We start from the raw sequence: 22,345 nt of genomic DNA, 5'->3' as shown, positions 1-22,345 counted from the left end.
GGAGTATCGGGGCTGCTGCGTCATGAAGGCACGGTCACATCGCCGGAGGGGAGGGGTGACGAGAGCCGTACTGTGGACTCAAAGAACTGCTGATGCTGGTTTACAAAAATAAACAAAGTGATGAAGTAACTCAGCGGGTGAGACAGCATTTGCGGAGGGAATTAATAGCCGACATGCGGGTGATTGAATCGTTTCATGTTTCCGTTATCTGACACAAGGCTCCACACAAGAGATTAGTGTGCAAAATTAGAGCACATGGTTTTGGGGGGGTATTAGCGGGGTAGATAACTGGTTGGCAGACGGGAAGCAAAGAGCAGGAATCAACGGGTCCTTTTCAGAGTGGCAGCCAGTGACTAGTGGGGTGCCGCAAGCCTCTGTGCTGAGACCCCAGTTATTTACAATATACACAGTGTCCTCCATAATGTTTGGGACAAAGACCCATCATTATTTATTTGCCTCTTCTCCACAATTTGAGATTTGTAATAGAAAAAAATCACACGTGGTTAAAGTGTACATTGTCAGATTTTAATAATAGGTATTTTTCCACATTTTAGTTGCACCATGTAGAAATTACAGCAGTGTTTATACATAGTCCTCCCCCACTTCAGGGCACCATAATGTTTGGGACATGGCAATGTAAATGGAAGTAGTTATGTTTAGTATTTTGTTGCATATCCTTTGCATGCAATGACTGCTTGAAGTCTGTGATTCATGAACATCACCAGTTGCTGAGTGTCTTCTCTGGTGATGCTCTGCCAGGCCTGAATTGCAGCCATCTTTAGCTTATGCTTGTTGTGGTCACCAGTGTATGTGTGGATGGGTGGGTGGACTGTCGCTCTGTCATTCACCAGCACGCCATTATCATAAGTAATTCACTCATTGTTTAAATCATTTGACCAAATAAACAGTGAAACGATCGACATTAAAATAAAACTTTATATAATCATTTATTTCCCCAATTTATTTGTTTACATTACATCTGATCTTCATCTGAATATTCTTCATCAGATTCCAAGTCTTTTGATAAGTACATTGATAGGCTAGTTCAAGTGGAGGGTCAGGCAGAGGATACAAAAAAGCCCATCTCATAATCATTAAGCCTGCATGGACTTCAATTCATAAAATTTCAACATCTTCTTAATGTTAATGAGAATAACACTGTTACTACAATAGATAAATTAGTTCATGTTCACATACACCAATTAATTTCTACATAAACATCAGCCATTTCTGACCATTTCTCACTCCGATGGAAGCCTATAAAGTGCAGTGAATATTCCTCCGTTCTTCTCCCGTGGTCGGGGCCTGGAAACGGCCGCTATGGCCGGCCCTATGTGCAACCTCCTCCCCCCCCTCACCCCACCCCGCGGAGATGATCCAAACACTCTGCGGCTTTGCGTTCGCAAATCGGCCGCTTCTTAATTTAGACCGCGGCTTCACTATGTTAAGTACCTAGGCCCCGCGGTCGGAGCACTTTTACTAGGTAAGTGATCGCAGGCAGCTCCGAGATTAGATGTTAAAGATTTATTAGACTACAACAAGCTGGCATTAGTGAAAATGTTTAATTTACTTTGTTATGGATACACATAGTTTAGGCCCTCAACTTCATGAATGAATGAATGAGTGAATGAATGAGTGAATGTACAAGCCTCCAAATCTCATTTTTTCACATTATAAAAGGGTGCAATTAAATTATACATATTAATATTCATAAATTCAGACTTTAGATCTTACCTTTCAGTTCCAGTTGATTCACAAAGTTTGACTGGTTTCACGACTTGGCTGTCCTCTTTGTGTTGCAGCACCTTAGCATCGACTTTGATTTCAAACCTTTCTTCCACTTCTATCCACTTAGCTACACAGTCTTCAGACTTCTTAATGCTTTTCTCACTAAATTCAATTACCCTGCTGCAAGTTTTCACGACATGTATTCCACAGAACAACAAAGAACCTTCATCGGAATCTCCAGTAAAACAGGCATCAGTAGAAGTACTCTTAGCCATGATGTGTGCTCCCTGCCTAGCTAGCCTGAAAAAAAGCGCATGATTGGCCAACTGGCGCCCAACTCAATGTTAAACGTCTAAAAATACCCGAATATTTTCAGTTTTTTTCTCTAATTTAATTTAAAAAAATGTGCAGGTTTTGTTCTTGACGAGTTTCAGGGATGATTTATATAATATTTTTACACAATATGTGAAAATTTCGTGAAGTTCCGTGAGTTGGGTCACGAAACTGCACAAAAAATCTCCTCGACCCACAGCCTATCTTGCCATTACTCTAATATAAGTTAATATTCATCTCATCTGCCCACAAGACCTTTTACCAGAACTGTGGTTGCTCTTTTAAGTACTTCTTGGCAAACTGTAACCTGGCCATCCTATTTTGCGGCTAACCAGTGGTTTCCATCTTGCAGTGTCGCCTCTGTATTTCTGTTCATTAAGTCTTCTGCGGACAGTGGTCATTGACAAATCCACACCTGACTCCTGAAGAATGTTTCTGATCTGTCGGACAGGTGTTTGGGCATTTTCCTTTATTATCGAGAGAATTATTCTGTCATCAGCTGTGGAGGTCTTCCTTGGCCTGCCAGTCCCTTTGCAATTAGTAAGCTCATCAGTGCTCTCTTCTTAATGATGTTCCAAACAGTTGATTTTAGTAAGCCTAAGGTTTGGCTGATGTCTCTAACTGTTTTATTCTTGTTTCTCATTCTTATAATGGCTTCTTTGACTTTCATTGGCATAACTTTGGTCCTCATGTTGATAAACAGCAATAAAAGTTTCCAAATGTGATGGAAAGACGAGCTGCTGAGAGCTCTCTTTTACTTGCATTGAGAAGGCAATTAAACACACCTAAACAATTACAAACACCTGTGAAGCCATGTGTCCCAAACATTATGGTGTCCTGAAATGGGGGGGCTATGTATAAACACAGTTGTAATTTCTACATGGTGAAACCAAAATGTATAAAAATACCCTTTAGTAAAATCTGACAATGTGCACTTTAACCACATGTGATTTTTTTCTATCACAAATCTCAAATTGTGGAGTACAGAGGCAAATAAATAAATGATGGGTCTTCGTCCCAAACGTTATGGAGGGCACTATATTAACGATTTAGAGGAAGGAATTAAATGTAACATCGCCGAGTTTGCATGTGACACACAGCTGGGTGGCAGTGTGAACTGCGAGGAGGATGTTTTAAGGCTGCAGGGTGACTTAAATAGGTTGGGTGAGTGGCCAGATGCATGGCAGATGCAGTATAATGTGGATTAAGGTGAGGTTATCCACTTTTGTGGCAAGAACAAAAGGCAGATTATTATCTGAATGGTGTCAGATTAGGAAAATGGGAGGTGCAATGAAACCTGGGTTTCCTTTTACATTAGTCATTGGAAGTAAGCATGCAGGTACAGCAGGCAGTGAAGAAAGCAAACGGCATGTTGGTCTTCATAGCAAGAGGATTTGAGTATAGGAGCAAGGAAGTCCTAATGCAGTTGTACAGGGCCCTGGTGAGACCGCACCTGAAGTAGTGTGTGCAGATTTGGTCTCCTAGTTTGAGGAAGGACATTCTTGCTATTGAGGGAGTTTAGCGTAGAATAAGGGGTGGGCCATTTAGGACTGAGATGGTAGAAAAACCTTTTCACCCAGAGAGTTGTGAATCTATGGAATTCAAGAGAGATTTGGATGTGGCTCTTAGGGATAACAGAATCAAGGGAAATGGGGAGAAAGCAGGAACGGGGCATTGAGTCTAGGTGATCAGCCATGATCATATTGAATGGCGGTGCTGGCTTGAAAGGCCGAATGGCCTACTCCTGCACATATTTTCTATGTCTGTACATATGTCTATTAAACACCCTTGACTTTACTCTTGACATCACTCTTCACCCCGGTCAGGGAATGAGCTTTTCTTTCCTTGTCTTTTACCAATAGTGTAGCTCAAGAAAGAGTCAAGAATGTTTTATTGTCATATGTACTGACAGTGGAACGATGGAATTCTTATTTGTAACCACTTAACAGGCCTATAAACAATAAACAGAGAAAATATAATAAACACCATTTTAATTAATAACCTCAATACAGGTTAAAAAAAAAACTCCTTTAGTGCATCCAAAAATGGTCCATAGCTCATAGTTGCAGTTAGTGTTGTGTATTGTTTAATTGCCTGGTTGCTGTTGAGGAGAAGCTATTCTTTAATCTAGCGGTCACTTATTTTCGGACTCTTATAAATTCTTCCAGATGATTGAAGTGAAACAAGAGTGTGGCCAGGGTGGTGAGGGTCTTTAATGATACTAGCTGCCTATAGATCCCTTTGATGCGGAGTGGGGAAGGTCAGTATGGACTGTGCAGTGTCAACCACTCTCTAGATTCCTTTTTTCCTGGGCATTTGAGTTGTGGTGGACTGGGCAATGTCAACCATTCTCTGCAGCCTCCTTTGTTTCTGGGCATTCAAGTTACAAACCAGGCTGTGATATAACCAGTCAATATGCTATTGTACTTCTGTACAATGGAAAACATGTCACAGAGAGTCCAGGTGAATTTGAGGTGCAGAGTGGAAGTTGGTGGCAAAAATAATGAAGTTCCGCATGTGTCAGAAGAATCACCAAATTGTTTGCCGTAGCCTTGTGGTATATTGTAGGTTTTCACTACTAGCAAATCATATCATCACATTGAAACCTGGTGTAAAACAGCTTGGTTTGGTACCTAATACACCCTGACACAAAACTTCCCGTTGATTGAGAAGTATTATTACAAACAGTATCAGGTAAGGTGAAAGTTTGTGCCAACCAAAGGTGGAAGCTAAAAAGAATAACACTTGATATGGTGCCAGCTGCAGGATTTCTCTTGTAATTGGACTTGATTATTTTTCCTGCAGTTGAGTCATTGTTTAACTTTGGTCACTCTTGAGAAATTGCTAGAAACATTAACACTAGAGGTTTCAAATACTGTAACCAGATCAAGCCAACCACAACCTTTAACAAGGCATTTGGATATGTAAATCATAAGACAGTTCAGGGATATTAAGAAAATATATTTAGACAATCGGAAATAACTTGTTGGGCCCATTACACAAATTTGTGAATGACTTATTGAGATGCAGAAGGAGGCTATTTGGCTCATTGGGGTATGGCCAGTCCCAAATGGTGTAGTTTCATCAGTCCCATTCGCCCTCTTATTTTAACCTTGGTCCTGCGTTGTAACTCTTTTTTGCATATCCTTCAACTCTTCTTTTGATTCTTTTGCCAGTTAGTTGCAGTAATCAGTTACCCTTTTATGTTGAGGGACAAAATAAGTACCTGGCAGACACCCACAGTTACAGGGAGAACTTGAGACATCGCCAAATGTCATCAAACCTGGGTCCAAATTGATGTCAACAATTTATGAATGAATGAATGAATGATTGAATGAATGGATGAATTAATTAATTAGTAAGTTTAATGGCCAAGTATTCACATACAAGGAATGGCATACAAAGATGGCAAATAGAAAAGTGCTACCGGTTCACTTGGTTCCATGCTGTTGTAACACAGGAATTATCAGGAAACCTGTGCCCTCTATCTACTCAGGCCCATGTAATATTTTAATAAAGGTAAAGCATGGGTGTATTAAGTGGAGTAGGTAGGAGTACACTCTGAAAGTTGTGCTCAGACCCTTGGAGGCAACCACATTTTTTTAGTAAATTACTGACATTTTGTTCTGGATAATCTCCGTGCTGGCTATATATGGAGTTATGTTTCTCTGGAAGGAATATAGTGACTCTGCATTCATGTGACCATGGAAAGTCTGATTGACAAGTCCACCGTTCAAAAGACTGCAATTTAATCCAACTGTCGTACTCCTTATTCTGTCCATCGAAAGTAATAAATTAACAAAAAACAGTCTTTTATATTAAAACTGAGACAATTCAAATTATAAATTTACAATACAGAAAAGGCTTTGGAATCACCTGCATCCCAGTTCTTGGTCTAAGCCACATGGGTATAGTTATTCAAATGTTTATCCAAGATCTCTTCAAAAATGATGTTAGTTAATGACTTCACCATCCTTTTAAGCACCAAGAGCCACACTGCTGATGCTCTTTGCATGGGGATGGTGGAACAATTCTCTCAACTTCCTACTAACCCATTTACCGTTTAGCTCAAATCAATACAATCCACTTAATATCTCTGCCAAAGGAAATAAGTTATATTAATTTTTTCCTAAGGCATTCATAATTTTAGGCACAATTCTTTCTCTGTCCCTTTTTTTGTGAAGAATATGGTCCCAGCCCAGTCATTTCCCTTGCATAACTCAATTTCTCCAATTCTTGATATACCTTTGTAAAACTGTTTTGTAACGTCTTTAATGCTACCAAGTCCTTCCTGTTTGGCGACTGGAACTGTAGACAGCATTTCAGATGTTGACTACGTTTTATTTTACGGTAAAGCACCATTAATTCAGCACACCTAGGACATTAGTGCTGCTCGACTAGAGGATCTAATGTTCTACTGGATGTTATTTGATTAATATGCCTTATCACTTTTTTTACACTAACTTTTCAATGAACCCGCGAGACCAAGCGCAGGCTCGGCGATCGTTTCGCTGAACACCTCTGCTCAGTCCGCCTAAACCTACCTGATCTCCCGGTTGCTCAACACTTTAACTCGGAGTGAGGCCCAGTGCAAATTGGAGGGACAGCACCTCATATTTTGCTTGGGTAGCTTAGACCCCAGCAGTATGAACATTGACTTCTCTAACTTCAAGTAGCCCTTGCTTTTCCTCTCTCTCTCTCTCTCTCTCTCTCTCTCTCTCTCTCTGGAAGATTTTTAGCATAGATTAGGTAGGTAGCGTGGGCGGCTTGAAAAGTCTGGAGCGGCTGCCTCCCCGGAGACCGGGAAATCATTGCTCTTCATTGCTTAAATCATGTAAATGTTAGTTTGGAGGGATTTTATGTGGTGGGTGGGGGGGGGAGGTGAAGGGGGAGTCGGCGGCCACAGCGCTCTGGAGCTTACTGCACGGCGACCCGGTAAGGCATTGCCCGTTCCCCGCCTCTCCGACCAGGTAGGGGACTAAGAATTAAAGTTTACCCCTTCACCCCCACCCCCCCTTCACATAAAAGCCCTCCAAACTAACTGACTAACATTTAAGCAATGATTTACAGATGTTTAAGTGTCTCTCCGGGGAGGAGGCAGCCGCTACTGTAGTACAGACCTGGGTTGACCGTGGGTCGTTTTGGGTCAAGTTTGGCGCCAAACGCGAGCTTTGGTGTGCAGACGACATCCTGGAAAAAATGTCCGGTTTTCGGAGCTTTTCGGTTTCCGGAACTCCGGATAAAAGGTTGTGCACCTGTAGTTGAAAAATGCAATGGAAAAAACTGCGGATGCTAGAAATCATAAACAATGGAAGATGCTTGAAAATTCAGCAAGACATATAGTATCTAGTGTCATAGAGCATGCAAAAGGGCCCTTTATCCCATCTATGCTAGTCCCACCTACCCACGTTTGGTCCATATCCCTCTAAACCTTTCCTATTCCTGTAGTTGCTGAAATGTCTTTTAAATGTTCTAGTAACTGCCTCAAGTACCTCCTTGGCAGCTCGTTCCACATACCCACCACAATCTGTGGAAAGAGAAACAGTCAATATTTTAGGTCAGGGACTCTTTATCGAAGATGTATAGGACTTGTTTTTAGCAGGCAAATCATTCAGGAGATGGTAAATGCAATACATAATGTAACATGTGTGGTTCTGACTATAATCATTACTAATGCTGTTTGTCCTTTGTCCTTGTAACAGTAATTCAGTTAGCGTTTATTTTCAATATATTTCGATAAAACAATTCAGGATTTCAAAATCTGAGATTTAAAAATTAAAATATTGCAATGTATGTAAGATCGCATTTTGAAATACCATTGTTAATAGCAGTGCATAAAGTTTGAATTGTTTCCCAAAGAGTTTACATTTATTTTTAAAGTTAACACATGACAGATGTTTCATAATTGTGTAGTAAATCATGAATTCATCAACCATTAACCTTAAAATGAAAACTATTCCATATTTCTATTAATGATTTGCTACACAATTTTGAAACATTTGTTATGGTTTGCCTTTAAAAGCAAGTTGGTAGATTTAATTGGGAAATAATTTCATGTGTGAATTGTCATTATTACTAAATCAAGAAATGAGGTTTCTAATTTCCCATAGATATGCTGACAAGATGGAACGGTTAAAGCTCTTTCGGAATGAGAAGGAAAAGTATCAGCAACAGTAAGAATTTATTGACTTTTGTTTTGAAGTATCATCTACATTTTAGTTCAGCACGTGAATGAGATTACTAACATTTAGTTCCGTATTTCCAATAGCGAATGAAATAATGAATATTGCATTCGTGCTATTTGAGTGAACCTATTTATGGATTTCAATTCTGTTCATTTTATTTCAGAGTTATAAAAGCTGTTGAAGGGAAGTTGAAAACTGATCAGTTGGTGAGTTTATTATACAGTGTGTCCTGTAAATACATCTTGACTTGTGTATTCACATTGCTGCATGAAGGTTCAGTTCTATCTTTATAATCAAAATAATTAATATATATATTATATATATTGGGCAATCCTTCCCATGCATGACCAACCATATTCAGATTTTAAACCTATTGAACATTTATGGTCTTGATATTATTTGGCATTAATAAAGTGTGAGTGTTATTCATTATTCTTCCGTCAAAGGCTGGATGAATACTTTGGGGTGGCAAAGACTACTTTGTAAGTACAGGGGTTTATACAAAAATATGCAACTGTGGGGCCAGCATTGAACAGCTCCACTTCTGACCAAAAGACAAAGAGGAGTTTGGCAGAAGACATTAGTGGAAGTGCTGATGCACATCTTGACATTTCACTTGAACCTCGAGATCTTTCTGCAATCATGACGGTTTCCTGCAATCTACTTCCCATTGCATCCTATGAACCTCAGTCATAGGTCCAGATAATGTGGCTGTTTATAAAGCATTACATTTCAGTATGGGCATGATATCTTTCTATGATAATGATGTTCTTTTGATTCCTTCAGCCATAGTACACAACTAATAATCGCTCCTGCCCCTCCTTAAAATTCTCCTAATATTTCTTACACCTCCAAACACCTAACTACCTTCCAAACATTGTTAGACTCTCAGCCACCCATCTTCCTTTGTTCCAAAGCCATCCTTTGGCTGTTACAAAGCATGTTATCCCTTCCCACTACTAAGCACAATATTTCCAGGCGACTAAATATTGCTCCTGCTGTTCCAAGGCCGAGGGTCTTTGACAAAATACTTCTAGAAACAACATTGCTGAACAACCATGTTCAAAAACCCTTGAATCATTCTGTGCTTTAAAATTATATCCCTCCAATTCTGCTAAGTGAATCTGCTGTTCAATTTCAGAAAGTGGAACAATTGCATCGTTTGTTTTAAAGGGTCATATCAACATTTATTCGACATTGAATAAAACTGTATTCTTTGACTTTTATCTGATAATATTCACTTCCTCTAATGTATTTTAAAAATTGCATTTCAAAAGCAATCAAAAATTCTAATTTTTTATTGTAATTTTAATTTTTAATAATAAATAAAAATCCTAATTTGAGGAAGGACATTCTTGCTATTGAGGGAGTGCAGCATAGGCTTACAAGGTTAATTCTCCCGGGATGACGGGACTGTCATCTGCTGAGAGAATAGAGCAGCTGGGCTTCTACACTCTGGAATTTAGAAGGATGAGAAGGAATCTCATTGAAACATATAAGATTGTTAAGGGTTTGGACACGCTAGAGGCAGGAAACATGTTCCCGATGTTGGGGGAGTCCAGAACCAGGGGCCACAGTTTAAGAATAAGGAGTAAGCCATTTAGAACATAGACGAGGAAACACTTTTCTCGCAGAGAGTGATCAGTCTGGAATTCTCTGCCTCAGAGGTGGAGGCAGGTTCTCTGGATGCTTTCAAGAGAGAGCTAGATAGGGCTCTTAAAAATAGCGGAGTCAGGGATATGGGGAGAAGGCAGGAATGTGGTACTGATTGGAAACATAGAAACATAGAAATTAGGTGCGGGAGTAGGCCATTCGGCCCTTCGAGCCTGCACAGCCATTCAATATGATCATGGCTGTTCATCCAACTCAGTATCCCGTACCTGCCTTCTCTCCATACCCTCTGATCCCCTTGGCCACAAGGGCCACATCTAACTCCTTCTTAAATATAGCCAATGAACTGGCCTCAACTACCCTCTGTGGCAGAGAGTTCCAGAGATTCACCACTCTCTGTGTGAAAAAAGTTCTCCTCATCTCGTTTTTAAAGGATTTCCCCCTTATCCTTAAGCTGTGACCCCTTGTCCTGGACTTCCCTAACATCGGGAACAATCTTCCTGCATCTAGCCTGTCCACCCCTTAAGAATTTTGTAAGTTTCTATAAGATCCCCTCTCAATCTCCTAAATTCTAGAGAGTATAAACCAAGTCTATCCAGTCTTTCTTCATAAGACAGTCCTGACATCCCAGGAATCAGTCTGGTGAACCTTCTCTGCACTCCCTCTATGGCAATAATGTCCTTCCTCAGATTTGGAGACCAAAACTGCACGCAAGATTGGGGATGATCAGCCATGATCTCATTGAATGGTGGTGCTGGCTCGAAGGGCCGAATGGCCTACTACTGCACCTATTGTCTATTGTCTTAAAAAAAAATAAGGAACCTCTCCCAGATATACCGAAATTAGACAAAAAACTGAAAATTATGTAAAAATTCAATCGGACGGGTAATCCCAGCAAAATCTCCTGCTTGTGGTCAATGATCGAGAATAATTGCAGCCTTTAAGGTCATGTTCTGTTAAGAAAGATTGGAATTGTTGAAGAACATCTGTGCAAGAAAAGCTTTTCCTGCAAATTTCTATCTATGTAGCATTCAAGATTAAAATCGTTACGAATTTCTACTGATTTAATCAGTGACATCAGTCCTAAAGGAATCATACTTTAGAAACCATATGTTCTTCAGCTTTACATGGATACAGCAATTACATCTTTTCCATTGTGTATATAAAACAAAAATGAAATGTTTGCTTTCTACATGTTGATGCAGTCAACAATTTTTAACATGAAAAATGCTGTCAGCTCCATGAAGAAAAACAGAAAAAGAATTCAAATTGGCTACATTTTTCAAACTGAAAACTGAGCAATTGAGTTGGATAGTACACCAGCATTTAAATTGAATTTATCAAATTATACTCTGCTAACATTCAACAGCATGAAAATACATTTTCATTTTATTTTATATTGTTCTTTTGTAAAATAGTTTCTCCTTTGACCAATATGACGGAGCTGATGATTTTGTTAAGTAGGCATTGTAAAAAAAAAATAAGTGGGCAATGAATTTAATGGGCTTTTAAATTTTCTATATTGTTCCTTAATCTTCAACATCTATTTTTATTTTTAGAAATGGAAGCTTATGTCGTGTCAGATAAGGATTGAACAGTTGAAAGATGCAATTTGTTCAGGAAACGAGCAAGTACAAAAAGGTACAAAAGACTAGATATGTTTGATGTAAGTCAAAGAATGCCAAAGGTATATGCCAAGACAGAAGGCACAAAACAAATTACTCTTTATATTTAGCAAAATTGTTCATGTATTTAATGACGGCAGTTATATTCTGTAAAACTGATTTATTTTTTTGTCTGGAATTTGCACAACTAATTAACAAATTTTCCAAAATTTATTTGAGACAAAATGTTATTAAGTTAAACAAATAACATTTTATCTCAAAGAAATTTTAGAAAATTTGTTGATTAGTTGTGCAAATTCCAGACAAAAAAAAAGTTTTACAGAATACAACTGACATCATTTGGAGAGTCAGTAAAATTTTAAATGGTAAATGGACATTTAGGTTGTATGTTTTATTTCTGATAAATATGCGTGTTTGTTGAAAATAAAATATTTTGATAAATTTTATCACAATAGGAGAGCACTTGGGTCTTCAGTCCACTACCCCATGTACTGCCTCTCCTACCACCAGCCACGCTCTTGCCTTTCTCCTTATTCCTGGACCTATGGCTGTGTGTACTATCATTTAACCTTCTTCAGTCTAGCTGACCTCATTCTAGCTTGCATATCATCTCTTTCTGGCCCTCCCCTTCCCCCCCCCTCCCCCCACACACACTTCTCACCTCTCTCTCTGGGGATGACATGGCTCTCATCCTCTATACAGTGCTGGCACCATATTCCCATCATTCAGTTTCTCAAAGCTCTTCTATCCCCACGTCACCTGTCATACTCTTCCGTGTGCATTTCACTTCCCCCACTCTGTCTCACACCCCATCCATTCTCACCTTCCCCACTCCTCCTTTCTCTCCTTCCACATCTCTTCCTTAACTCCTGGAATGTTTAAACTACTTTTCTCCGTCTGATCTGTGTATGTTCGGCATTTTCTGGGGGTTTTTTCATGTCAAGGGCACAATATGGATTCATGACTTTGAAGCTCTTGGAATAATGGAGCAGTTCCGTGAAATGTACCTATCTATTAGTTCACAAACTTGTTTTTGGAATACTACAGTAATTTTTAACGGTGCGCATGTTAGCAGAGATTTCATTACTCTGCCAAGTTGTTGAAAGTAAAACAAAATTCAGAATTATTGATTTTAACTTTGTGCCTAACTTCAGATGCAGAATTGGTGTGTAAAAATCAGGAAGACAATCAAAAGTTGCACCGCCGGGCCCAACGACATAATGAGAAAAAGGACAAGATTCAGAGGCACATCTATAAACTGAGTGATTTGGTTGAGAAAAAAAACACAGAATTTATGAATCGTCAGGAGCACCTCGCTCGCAACCGTTGGACACACATCCTGGAGTTAACGCGAGTGATTTTCCCCTTGCAAGAAGTGAAAACAGCAATGAGGTAATAAGGACACAGTAGGATATACTTAAAGATTTATTTATTTTTTAAATGACTGTTGCACGTGGTTATGTTACTGGATTTTAATTAATATAGACAAATGATCCAGAAATATTGTTTTAAAATGGTTTGCACAACTGGGGTATTTAAGTTTGATCATTCATTCCCAGTATGTGGGCTCCACTGGGTTTGCCAGTGATTGCAATTCTCTAATTGTTCTTTAAAACGTGGTGGTTTGCTACCATCTTGATCTGCTGCAGTATTAAGTGAAGAGTTCCATTATTTGCACCATGATAATATACTTTTGTATGGCAGGATGGTGTGCAAGCTTGGGAGGTGAACCTGTAAGGGTCAAGTTCCCATGTGCCTGTTGTCCTTGTTTAAATAGCAGATGATCACTAACTTGGGTGATGCTATCAGATAAGTTTTGGTGAATTGCTGCAGTGATTAGTATCATGAGATGGTATTGACCATTGAGTAATGATTGTTATGTCTTCAAATGAGTAATTCCATCACACTCCTGTTTGAGCTTTTGTAGATAATGGATGTTAGTAGGCAATTTGGCTGCTGCAGTATATTCAGTGTCTGATCTTTATTTGAACCTACTGTATTTTTGTTGATCTAGGCAGTTTCTGGACAACAATGACTCCCAATGATTTCTATGGACGTTAGAGGCAGGACACATTTTCCCAATGTTGGGGGAGTCCAGAACCGGGGGCCACAGTTTAAGAATAAGGGGTAAGCCATTTGGAACAGAGATGAGGAAACACTTTTTCACACAGAGTTGTGAGTCTGTGGAATTCTCTGCCTCGGAGGGTGGTGGAGACTGGTTCTCTGGATACTTTCAAGAGAGAGCTAGATAGGGCTCTTGAAGATGGCGGAGTCAGGGGATATGGGGAGAAGGCAGGAGCGGGGTACTGATTGTGGATAATCAACCATGATCACATTGAATGGCGGTGCTGGCTTGAAAGGCCGAATGGCCTACTCCTGCACCTATTGTCTATTGTCTATTTCTTCTGCTTCTGCTCTCTTTGTCCCTTCCTTTTGAAAGATTAAAAATGCACATGATCAGGTCTCTTAAAACAGTACTGGAAATCATTATTGAGCATGAGATGGTTCATGTAGGCAGTGATATATTAAGTTAGAGGAACAGCGCAAGCCTCTTTGTTCCTGTTCTTGCTATGTTATCCCACTTACACATCCACTCCCTGAACACTGGGGCCCATTACCATACAAACAGCTATTTTTGGATTCCAAAACAGAGAATTTAAGAACTTCAATTGAAAATGATATCCATTGTTAGTATAAATGTTACTTTTTCTTGTCTAAAATCTTTTGATCTTTAACCTTGTTGAAGTATCATATTTGGTTTTCAAAGTAATCTGTTATGGTCGAGAACAGCCAACCATATAAGTATTTTTTTAAATCATGAAATGTGTCATTTAATTGAGCTTTTGATTTGTAATGTTAGAGATCCAGCCGATGCACCATTTGAATCTGACAGTGGCATGACCTCCAGCACTGTAAGTGAGCTGGCAGAAGCAAGGAGAACTACTTATCTCTCCGGCAGATGGATCTGCGATGATAACAATGGAGAAACTAACATTGGGATTGTAGGCCGCTGGATATATCTGCCCAGCAACGGGGACTATTCGGCTTATTATAACTGGGTGGAAGAGAAAAAATCTGCACAAGGGCCAGGTGAGGGTTTCTAGTGTGTTTTAATTCTGAATGTGCTACCTAGATTTACTGCTTGTTATGTTGTTGGTACAAGGCGTGAAAATTGTTGAGATCCTCTAGAGATTCAGATAAGCGTTCACCAAAAAGGTGACCTATGTGATTCGATAATAATTTATTATTTTCTTTCTCTGTTGGAGAAATGCACGTCAAACTAATTGAACAAAAAAATAATACTGCTCATCGTCCTCACCGTCAGTCTCACTGGGCATGACTAGGATACATAAAGTGCTGGGGTAATTCAGCAGGTCAGGCAGCGTCTCTGGAGGACACGGAAAGGTGACGTTTTGGGTCAGGACCCTTCTTCACATTGATTGTGGTAGGGGGGAGGAAGCTGGAAAGAGATGGGAGCAGGACAAAGCTAGGCAAGTGACAGGTAGATTCTGACGAAAGTTTCCAACCTAAGATGCCACTTACCCATATCTTTCGGAGATGCGGCCTGACCCCCGAGTTACTCCAGCACTTTGTATTTTTCTGTAAACTAGCATCTGCACTTCCTTGTGTCTGCAAAATAGAAATAGTGCTTTAGAGCAGTAGTATGCAAGTGCAGCTCTTAGAAGGTACATTTTGGTGACAGTTTGGAACCTCTGTTTAACTTAGAATCCCTGATGTTTTTTAAAGCATTCTATTTGCTGTATTTTTCAATAAATTGTTGAGAAAATCTACTTTTGAAAGTTAAATGCAGATATTGTCAATATGAAGTAAATCAGAAAACATCAGCAATACCCAGCAGGCCAGTCAGGTTTGTTTTTGACAATTTATTGAGAAAGGGAGTAAAGAAGTTGAGGGAGTGGAAATGAATAGGAGAATAACTAATTTGATTTCTAACATGGTGAGATCAAATTAGTTAATGTTGCAGATAGAATCAGATTATGCTGGTTTGTCTGTATAATTGAAACACAAGAGAGTGTCGATGCTAGAGTCTTGTGCAAAGTTCAAAGTGCTGGAGGAACTCTGGGTTAGGCCATTCCTTCTCCGGATGCTGCCTGACCTGCTGAATTTCTCTAGCACATTGTGTTTTGTCTTTCATGTATTGCTAACTGTAGGACTGCAGGCCAGATGATACTGAGAAAAAGAGAGACTGGGTCAAAATGCCAGAGGCAGAAGTGGCCAATTCTGATGCAAATGGAAAGACTGATTTACCTAAAATTGGCGCATTCAATATTGAGGCCAGATGGAAGACAAGGTGTTGTTCCCCAGGCCTTCATTGGGCCTCGCTAATAATGCAGGAGGTCATACAATGAAGGCCAAGTGGATGTGAGTTGGGGATTTAAAGCCAACTTATGGCAAATTCTGTTAGAATCCACTGCCCAACCTGAATGGGTTTGGTTATTGGGCGTGTGTACGCTGCATTTGCGTGCATTACAAATGTATTCCCCATAGAATTGCCCTGGAAATATAAAAGTACATGTTTAAATCTGTTATGATCATCTGTCTTCTTTACATAAAGCTATCCCTTGTGCACCCAGACTGAGTGTTAAATATTGTCCTTATTACACGCCTAGTTTATTTTACTCTTGAATATGTTTCTGCTTTTCAATTTTGGAAACAATTATGTATGAATTTAATTTCTGACAGCTTGGGGTCTTCCAGGGTATATTTGTGCATCTATGAGCAATCTTTAAAAAAAAAGCACTCTCCAAAATATCTATACTCCTCACTTCTGGTCTCAGATTCACTGTCTGATTGTCTCAGATTGATTGTCACATGCACCAATTAAGGTACGGTGATATTTGAGTAACCATGCAGCCATAGAATTAAAAGAACACAACCCAATTAAAAAGAACGATAGAACTACACATAAACATCCACCACAGTGATCACTGTGATGGAAGGCAATAAAGTTCTGTCAGTCTTCCTCTTTTTGTTCACCCTTGTTTGGGGCCTTGACCCTCCGCAGTCGTCGCTACGGACTGCCCAATTGTACAAGCTCTCTTCGTCGGGATGATCGAAGCCCACGGCTTCACAATGTTAAAGTCAGCAATGGCTAAACTGGCGGTTGGAGCCTTTCTTAAGGCTCCGCGATGGAAGTCCGCGCCACGCCTGCTGCTGAAGCTCTGGGCCGTCTCCAGGAAAGGGCCGCTCCAATCCAAGTTGTTAGGGCGCGATGGAAGGTGAAAATGTGACTAGGAGAAAAGTCGCATTTTGCCGAGGTATGTGACTGGATACTGTTCCCCCCCCCCCCCCCCCCCCCCCCCCCCCCCCCCCCCCCCCCCCACCAACCCCACGTAAAAAAACATACCTAGAGACATTAGCACATACATTTAGACATACTAAAAAAACAAAAGTCGAAATGACCAACAAACTGCTGGCGAGCTGCCGTGCGTGGTGCCACCCGATGATGAGGTATATTTACGTGTAATCTGCTCCATTGTTAGTGAATGTGCCTTCTGCTGCCCAAATTCTGTGTATCTTCTCCCTTTTATCCTTTAAACCACTATTTAGAGTTTTTTCTCTTTGTGGTTGTTCGTCTTAATTGATCTATGACCCTGTGCTACATTTTGTTTGATAATGCTAATGTTGAAGCGCAATGGTATGCTTTACTGTATTATATGCTGCACATGTGTGTGATATCATTGGAGTTAATTAAATGCTATATTTTACTTTATATCTTTCCTTGTATTCTTGATATGCAGATATGGAGCAGAGTAACCCGGCATTTACCATCAGTGCGGCTTTATGCTTTGCCACTCAACTGGCAAACATACTTTCTCACATTCTTGATGTAAATCTTCCCAAAAGACTTTGCAACAGGTAAGTATTATAAAGTAATAACCATGGTAAACTTTGCACATGTATGTCATGCTTTTTTTTCCGACCAAAAAGTATGCCTAATTCAATAGCATTTGAACTGTCAAAATTGAGAATGAAGATCATTGAGGAATAAACAAGAAGAAATACTTAAATGCACTTGCTTTGTCAAAGGAAGGGAAAGCTTCTGTTGTTAAGTTTAGAGATAAAGCATGGAAACAGGCCGTTTGGCCCACCGGGTCCGTGCCAACCAACGATCCCAGCACATTTATCCTACACCCACTAGGGATAATTATTACATTTACCAAGCCAATTAACCCACAAACCTGTACGTCTTTGGAATGTGTGAGGAAATCCACGCAGGTCAAGGGGAGAACGTACAAACTGTTGACATAAGGAGCTGCAGCTGTTGGAATCTTGAGCAAAACACTCGGGCCTGAAGAAGTGTCACGAGCCAAAATATTGTCTGTTCATTTCCTCCAGAAAAATTCTGTAGGTCATCCTTCCTTTCTGGGGTTATTTGTGACGTATGACAATCTAATATACATTAGAAACACAGAGTGTGGTTCTATTCAACTTTAGCATCCTTCAAAACACTGAAATAACTGCTCTCAGAACTAGTTTTCTCAGTCGCAATGTCATCTTATAGTTATACATATGGGATTGCATTGGAAGATCCACAAATAGCAATGTTGAGAGACAAAAGACTGCAAATGCTGGAATCCTGAGCAAAACATGGTGCTGGGGAATCTCAGCAGGTCAGGTAGAATCTGTGGAGGGAATGGAAAGATTTTTGAATTCTATTTTTGAAGATTCCTGACCTAAAATGTCATCTGTCCATTCTCTTCCCAGATGCCTGGTCCAGTTTTTCCCCAAAATAATGTTTCTCATTTTCAGTTAGTGAACATCTGAGATATATCTACAGTGTCCTCCATAATGTTTGGGGCCAAGACCCATCATTTATTTATTTGCCTCTGTACTCCACAATTTGAGATTTGTAATAGAAAAAAAATCACATGTAGTTAAAGTGCACGTTGTCAGATTTTAATAAAGGCCATTTTTCTACATTTTGGTTTCAACATGTAGAAATTACAGCAGTGTTTATACATAGTGTCGTTGTCCCCCCCCCCCCCCCCCCCCCCCCCCCCCCCCATCTCAGGGCACCATGATGTTTGGGACACGGCAATGTCATGTAATTGAAAGTAGTCTTATTTTGTATTTTGTTGCATATCCTTTGCATGCAATGGCTGCTTGAAGTCTGCGATTCATGGACCACCAGTTGCTGCATGTCGGAAACATGTTTCCTGCCTCTAGCGTGTCCAAACCTTTAACAATCTTGTATGTTCCAATAAGATCCCCTCTCATCCTTCTAAACTCCAGAGTGTACAAGCCCAGCCGCTCCATTCTCTCAGCATATGACAGTCCCGCCATCCCGGGTATAAACCTTGTAAAACTACGCTGCACTCCCTCAATAGCAAGAATGTCCTTCCTCAAATTAGGGGACCAAAACTGCACATAATACTCCAGGTGTGGTCTCACTAGGGCTCTGTACAACTGCAGAAGGACCTCTTTGCTCCTATACTCGACTACTCTTGTTATAAAGGCCAACATGCCAATTCGCTTTCTTCACTGCCTGCTGTACCTGCATGCTTACTTTCATAGACTGATGAACAAGGACCCCCAGATCCTGTTGTACGTCTCCTTTTCCCAACTTGACGTCATTTAGATAATAATCTGCCTTCCTGTTTTTGATATAAGGTGGATAACCTCACATTTATCCACATTAAACTTCATCTGCCATGCATCTGCCCACTCCACAATCTGTCCAAGTCACCCTGCATTCTCATTGCATCCTCCTCACAGTTCACACTGCCACCCAGCTTTGTGTCATCTGTAAATTTACTAATGTTACTTTGAATCCCATCATCCAAATCATTGATGTATATTGTAAATAGCTGCGGTCCCAGCACCGAGCCTTGCAGTACCCCACTAGTCACTGCTTGCCATTCTGAAAGGGACCCGTTAATCCCTACTCTTTGTTTCCTGTTGTCTGCCAACTAATTTTCTATCCATGTCAGCACTCTACCCCCCGATACCATGTGCCCTAATTTTGCCCACTAATTTCCTATGTGGGACATTATCAAATGCTTTCTGAAAGTCCAGGTACACTACATCCACTGACTCTCCCTTGTCCATTTTCCTAGTTACATCCTCAAAAAATTCCAGAAGATTAGTCAAGCATGATTTCCGCTTCGTAAATCCATGCTGACTCAGACCGATCCTGTTACTGCTATCCAAATGTGCGGCTATTTCATCTTTTATAATTGACTCCAGCATCTTCCCCACCACCGATGTCAGGCTAACTGGTCTATAATTCCCTGTTTTCTCTCTCCCGCCTTTCTTAAAAAGTGGGATAACAATAGTATTATCTGATTTGATTGCATAGAGCACAAACAAAAGCTTTTCACTGTACCTTGTTACATGTGACAATAATAAAGCTAAACCCCAAGCCTTCCCTCCATCAGTAGTGCAACTTCCCTCATCTACTTGGCAGGATAGTGTAACTCTTGGCAACTCTCAAGAAGTTCAGATACACCCAGAATAAAGTAGAGCGTGAATGGTACCCCATTCGACACCCTAAATAGTCATTCCCTCCATACTAATGCACAGTGGCTGTGGCATATATAATCTACAAATTGTGCTGTGGTAACTTGCACATGCACACAATCTATCACCAAGAAGGGCAAGTCTATCAGGTGCATGGGAACACAGGACATCCATGTTACCTCCAAGACAAACACCATTCTGTTTATGTTCTACACCATTGCAAAAACTTTGCAATCACTGTTTTATGCCATAGAGTTCCCTACCCAGATAGCAAATGCTCATGATGAGTACTTGTTCTTTGCTACCTTCAAGTGGGCAGTTGGGAATGGAAGATTATTGGTGGATTTCTAGTGTGGCGTGAGGACTGAAGGTTGAGGTGGAGTGGAATGGATGGGTGTTGGTTGAGAAGAAGTGGAGGCGTGATGGTATCACTGGAACAGGGAAAATGGTGAAGATGTCAGTGGGGGGTGTCTGAAACAACAACTCTAAATCTTCTTCTTGCGTATCTTCTTGTACAAGGGCCTGTCCCACTGTGGGGACCTAATTTACGAGTTTAGGAGAGTCAAGGAGAGTGTCATGGTCTTGTTGTATTGCAAAAGTAGAACACTTCCTTCGACTATGTAGAGAACCTTCTACAAATATGTAGAAGACCTCCTACGACCATGTCGAAGACCTCCTTCGATCTCCTTCGACTATGATGAAGACTAGCTTCGACTACTTGCCGATATTCTCTGGAAAATTGGACACTGAATAGTGGAGAGTGAAGACGACTGCCTTCGACTGCCTACAAATAACTTGCCGACCTACTACAACCTATTTTTACTAAACCTACGAGTAAAAAAATATCGATTTTTTTTTTCCATGCCGACCAATTTTTACTCGACAATTTTCCAGCATGCTAAAAAATACTCCTCGACCAAACTGAAACTGCGAGTATGCGGGAACTTCTCTCGAGTATGAAGGAGAGTTGCATAGACCTCCTGGGACCAATTGTCGACCATGCTGCGAGTTTGAGTCGAGCGCAAACTCTTCTAAACTCGCAAATTAGATCCCCGCAGTGGGACAGGCCCTACAGCCTAAAGTTGTTGGACAACTTGTTCTATTTGAACTTATTTGATTGTGCACGCCGGGTTGATTGTCGAAACAGGGCAGACCACGTGAAGGTTGCAATCTTCCACCCCACCTCTAAATCAAAATTGGGAAAATATTGGCAACTGAAATGGATACATGGAAAATAACTATTTTGGGGGACATAGTCAAATGCGTATAAATGGAAAAAGCTGAGGTCGAGCATCTTGGTCGAGTTGGGGCGTAAGGCCTGTTTCCATGCTGTATGAATCTAACTAAATTTTTCAAACTAAAAATCCAGGTCAATATTCTTCAATATTTCCAATTCCCTTTCCAGCCTCACGCTGCTGGAAAACAAAGTGTGATATCATGGGGAATCTAGACATGAATTTTATTCAGATGTCAATGTGATCCCAACTTCCAGATTAGCTTTTCTATATAAATGTGATTTCAATATTTGCATAACTAAGATTTTATTTTTGCAGTGAGTTTTGTGAAGAGAATATGAACAGAAAGAAGTTCATTCGAGCAGTGAATAAGCTAAACACAAACATCCTATACCTCTGCTTTTCCCAGGTATCACATTTCATATCAAAAGCAAAACATTTTGATTTACAGATTTTTTTCTTAGTACAAAATATCTAATTAACTTTGAACTGAAAATTATTCTCCTATGTATCTTAATTCAATTTGAGTTGTTGTTGGGATCAGTGAGACCTTTAACAAGGTATTGGTACTGGGCCCTTTGCTGCTGCACCCGCTGAGTTTCTCCAGCTTTTTTGTGTACCTTCGATTCTCCAGCATCTGCAGTTCCTTCTTAAACATTGGTACTGGGTCCTTTGTTAGTTATTCATGCTAATAATTTGGCTATGAATATAGGTAGCAAATGGTTAGTAAATCTGTAGATGACATTAAAATATAGTGAACAGCGAATAAAGTTATCTCTGATTACAATGTAGTCTTGATCAACTGGGCTAATGGACAAAGGAATGGCAATTGAGTTTAATTCGGATAAATGCGAGATGTTGGATTTTGGTAAGACTAACTTGGGAAGGATTTGTACAATAACTGATAGGGCCCTGGGGAGTGTTGCAGAACCCAGGGGTGCTGGGACATATTTCCTTGAAATGATGACAGGATGGTGAGGGAGGTGTTTAGCACACTTGTCTTCTTCAGTCAGTGTTTTGAGTAGAGAAGGTGAGACCTTGTGTTACTGCTGTACAAAATGTTAGTAAGGCCAGATTTGGAATGCTGTGTCAAGTTTGGTCATGCTGTTACAGGAAGTATATCATTAAACTGGAAAAGATACAG

The 22,345-nt window shown here is 40.2% G+C and overlaps 1 protein-coding gene across 1 annotated transcript in view; it reads left to right on the top strand.

Moving 5' to 3' along the window:
• The window catches only part of atg14 (autophagy related 14), a 36,490-nt gene that overhangs the window by 361 nt on the left and 13,784 nt on the right, over positions 1–22,345 (top strand). Inside the window, exons 2-8 of the mRNA XM_055640461.1 lie at positions 8,172–8,234; positions 8,410–8,452; positions 11,417–11,498; positions 12,637–12,874; positions 14,343–14,572; positions 17,245–17,362; positions 21,520–21,610. Of these exons, the coding sequence (XP_055496436.1) occupies positions 8,172–8,234; positions 8,410–8,452; positions 11,417–11,498; positions 12,637–12,874; positions 14,343–14,572; positions 17,245–17,362; positions 21,520–21,610 (865 nt within the window). The remainder of the gene's footprint in view (positions 1–8,171; positions 8,235–8,409; positions 8,453–11,416; positions 11,499–12,636; positions 12,875–14,342; positions 14,573–17,244; positions 17,363–21,519; positions 21,611–22,345) is intronic.

Source organism: Leucoraja erinacea, chromosome 9 (assembly GCF_028641065.1).
Source record: "Leucoraja erinacea ecotype New England chromosome 9, Leri_hhj_1, whole genome shotgun sequence".
NCBI classification, from domain to species: Eukaryota; Metazoa; Chordata; class Chondrichthyes; order Rajiformes; family Rajidae; genus Leucoraja; species Leucoraja erinaceus.
This window is presented reverse-complemented; position numbering and strand designations above follow the sequence as displayed.